Source organism: Frankliniella occidentalis, unplaced genomic scaffold, assembly GCF_000697945.3.
Source record: "Frankliniella occidentalis isolate FOCC.00 unplaced genomic scaffold, Focc_3.1 Scaffold138, whole genome shotgun sequence".
NCBI lineage: Eukaryota > Metazoa > Arthropoda > Insecta > Thysanoptera > Thripidae > Frankliniella > Frankliniella occidentalis.
The window spans coordinates 321,736-325,312 of record NW_026267265.1 but is presented as its reverse complement, the minus strand read 5'-3'; the positions used below and the strand labels follow the sequence as shown (position 1 = coordinate 325,312).

At 50.5% G+C, this 3,577-nt stretch overlaps 1 protein-coding gene across 1 annotated transcript in view; it reads right to left on the bottom strand.

Annotated features, from left to right (window-relative positions):
- Window positions 1–548: 548 nt before the first annotated feature.
- LOC113214828 (dual oxidase) overlaps window positions 549–3,577 on the bottom strand; it is a 15,890-nt gene continuing 12,861 nt past the window's right edge. The window contains exons 13-14 of the mRNA XM_052270795.1: window positions 1,294–1,422; window positions 549–1,205 (exon numbers count right to left, since the gene is read on the bottom strand). Coding sequence (XP_052126755.1) covers window positions 1,077–1,205; window positions 1,294–1,422 — 258 coding nt within the window. The 3' untranslated portion in view covers window positions 549–1,076. The remainder of the gene's footprint in view (window positions 1,206–1,293; window positions 1,423–3,577) is intronic.

The following is a 3,577-nucleotide window of genomic DNA, read 5'->3' as shown; positions in this document are numbered from 1 at the left end:
CCCCCAGGTCAGAAGGCGGAAGAAGGATTTTAATTTACCAGAATAGTCTTTTGCGGTATTTTACGGATTCTTAGCAGATGATACATTAAAATCCTTGTGACTAAACGTAAAGAATATGTGAGATGATACGTAGAGGTGAGGTGAGGTGAGTGCAAGAACACAGACCTATTTTTAAATGTAATGGTTCACAAGGAGACGATAGCGCCTGCAGCGGACTGGGTAGGCCAACCCGTCAAGCAGCTGTGCACAGACGGCGGCAGGCCCAGTGCGCCCTCACGAATGTTTCTTCGCTTAGCTCCGTCACGCACGCACCGCCCAGTTTCGACCCGAATTTCTAATAGGTTTGGTTTGGGAAAGACAATAAGTGGATTGGTCTTGTTTAGTATTATTTATATAATTTATTTGTCATTTTGAAGAAAACACACCCTTTTTCAGCACCACAATATCACATGTAGAATTTGTTTCTATAGCTAAGATTTCCTTAAAATTTAAGCATCACAACTTAACCTAGTATATGTCTTACTTAATGTAGGAACACACATGTTGTTTTCTTTTTTTTAAAAATTTTTGAACAGAATAAATACATTTTAATTTATCCAGCAAGTCGTGAAGCCTAAGATGCAAACTTCATTTTAAGCAATCCATAATCAGAAAAGTGTCTATGTGCCAGCACATAGCAGATTTTCTAAATGCTACAGATATAAAACAACAGTTGGGTAAGAAACAAGATTTTCTGTAGCGACAAGTTTGTTTTGAAAGGTGGTGAAATAGTTTAAAACAATCTAGATGATTGGGTAGATGCAACACTAGCGTAGCTCATGGCACATAAAGGCAGACTCTATTTTAGCAGGAGAAAATTTCCTGACAGACAAAAGTTCTAGATAGATGATGCTCATCCAAGTGTCTGATAATCGTTTAAAGTCAGCCCACAAATATAGTTATTGATGGCATACTTCGCCTAGCCACATCTTTCTTTGATTAATAAAAAGAGAGAGTAGCATAACATGCATTTCTAAGCCCAGGAGGACCCTTGAGCTTCACAGCCATTTTCATCTAAACCTACGTAAGAATTGATCTCAACCAAAGTTCTCAAAGTGGTGGATAAAGTATGGTAACTTTCGCCCCTTGTTGACCTCTTCGCATGCTGCCATTATGCTCTTCGTAAGAGGACGAGGCCCACAACTGAAAACGCCAATTTTGCTCACCTGGAATAGAAAATAGCAGATAAGAGAGCCCTCCCCCATGAAAGGTTAAGTCAATACTTTCAAGTACCGCAGTTTTATTATAGCTTACATAGCTGTGCTTCTTCTGCACAAATTTGAGGAATGAGGACATGTCAGGTCGTCCGAAGTGGTTCACTGCCTTCAGACCGGTGAACATACTTGTCTTCGACAACCTCTGGAAGTGGTTCTCGCAAATATACTGTAACGGGAGCATAGTTTGGTAGTTAGAGGTGGTTGTGCGCCTGCGATGCGCAGGATAGACAGTCCCGCCGAGCGAGCGTGTGACTTTGGTTGCCTATACACTCACCAGCATGGTAGTGCGCAGGTCGAACTTATGGAAGAACTGCGTGATGAAGATGTGGATCTCCAGAACGTTCGTTACGTCCTTGCGCTCCACGTCCCGCAATACCTCGATGAACCACTCGAAGTGACGGTGCGACGGGCAGATCCACAAGAAGTAAACCTTCTTGCAGGCGACGCCGGAGTAACGATTGGTTGAGGTTCCGAACACGAGGTCGTTGAGGATGGACGCGTACGGGGTGACGCCTATGCCTCCTCCAACCATGACCGCCACCTCGAACTTGTACCAGTCCTGGTTGCCGCCGCCGAAGGGGCCCTCTAGGCGTATCTAGAAAAGGGGACGTTTCGTTGTGAAGTGAGCAGTGAGCACAGTGGCGAGATATTGACAACAGGCCGGCTAGCCCTCCACGGCTTACTTTGGGGTGGTCCTCCTCTGGGTTGAAGTTGCAGGGGTCAAAGTAGTTCCTCAGTTTCCAGGTCCAGGGTCCCTGCGCCTTAATGTGGCAGGACAAGAAGTTCTCGTGCGGTGCGGAGGTGAGCGTAAACGAGTGGAACTCCTCGGCGCGGAAGGCGGTGCAGGCCAGCCGCACCCACTGGCCCGACAGGTACTTGAAGTTGGGTGGTCGGTAGAACTTGACCTTGATCACGTCGGAGGGCAGGAGCTCTGTCTCGATCACATCCAGTGCCATGTACTTCGTGCGCAGACTGACCACCTGAAAGTAATCAAAGCGTCAGAGAAAGAAATTCAGCGAAACATCCGTTGCCGTTCCACCCAGCCTCGCAGCACTTACCTTGTCCAGAGTGTACACGATGCCGGGGCCGATGAAGTAGATCCAGAAGCGCGGCACGCCGGTGAGCCTGGCCAAGCCGTGTATCAGACAGAGGACGTAAAGCAGCACGTACAGGCTGTGCGCCGACCAGAAGAACTTGTACGCCTTCTTGCGTATGATGGGATGCGCGAACACGAAGATGACGATCATGACGACGAACAGCATGACGCCCGTCAGGCCGGTGATGGTCTGGAAGAGCCAGAAGGTGATGCCCGGCTTGTAGTCGGACGGGAAGTGCACCTCGCTGGTGAGGCAGTGCAGGTGGTCGAGGGGCTGCGTGGACACGTGGTAGAAGTTGACAATGTGGCCGACCGTGTGCAGCAGCGAGAAGAAGAGCGCCGTGCACGCCGCGATCTTGTGGAACTGGATGTGGGCGTCGAGCGGGATGTACTGCTGGATGGAGAACTCCTTGAGCTTGGTGAGCAGGTTGCGCGACATGGTGAGCAGCAGCAGCGAGTAGCAGAAGGAGAGCGAGGCCGCGGAGCCCCTGGTGATGGCGATGCCGACGCCCATGATGTGCCGCAGGTCCGTGTGCTCGGCCAGGAAAGAGTAGTCTGCGCAAAGATCAAATCCATTAGCGCTCCCGTGTGGGAGTGGGTGGAGGAACTGCTCCTCGTACCATAGAACCAGGGTTCGTATCCCCACTAGGGTCTTTTCTTGAGAACACTTACGGATGAATCGCTCGACGAAGAGCACGATGGTGATAACGTAGAAGAGGAGGAGGTAGAAGATGTTCTGCCGGTTCTCCTCCAGGAAGGTGGTGATGCAGTCCCACTTCCGCAGCAACCAGTGTCGCCGCTCGTCGTGCATGGGCTCGATGTGGAAGCTCGTCATTCTGTGAAAGGGAGAGAGGGATATAATATGGAGTGGGGTGATGGCGGCAGGGGATTAACGGGTTGAACGGCGGTGTCACATTGCCTTCGACCCCAGCACAGCAGCCACTGCCTGGACTTACCTCGCTACGTTAGTGGACGTGTCCAGGAAATTCTGCTTGGCGCCTTTGCAGTCGAGACCGATGGCGACGAAGTCACCCTTGTACTCCTTCATCATGAGCTTGAAGTCGTTGTATGTGAGGTAGTCTTTGTGCTGCAGCCCGGCGTCCTGGAGGGAGGAAGAGGAGAGACAGTGAGACAGGGATGATCCTTAAAAAGTAGCGACGCTGCACGGGGCCCACGCGCACCTGGAACATGCCGTCGATGAGTTCGGTGACCTGCTGGTCCGACA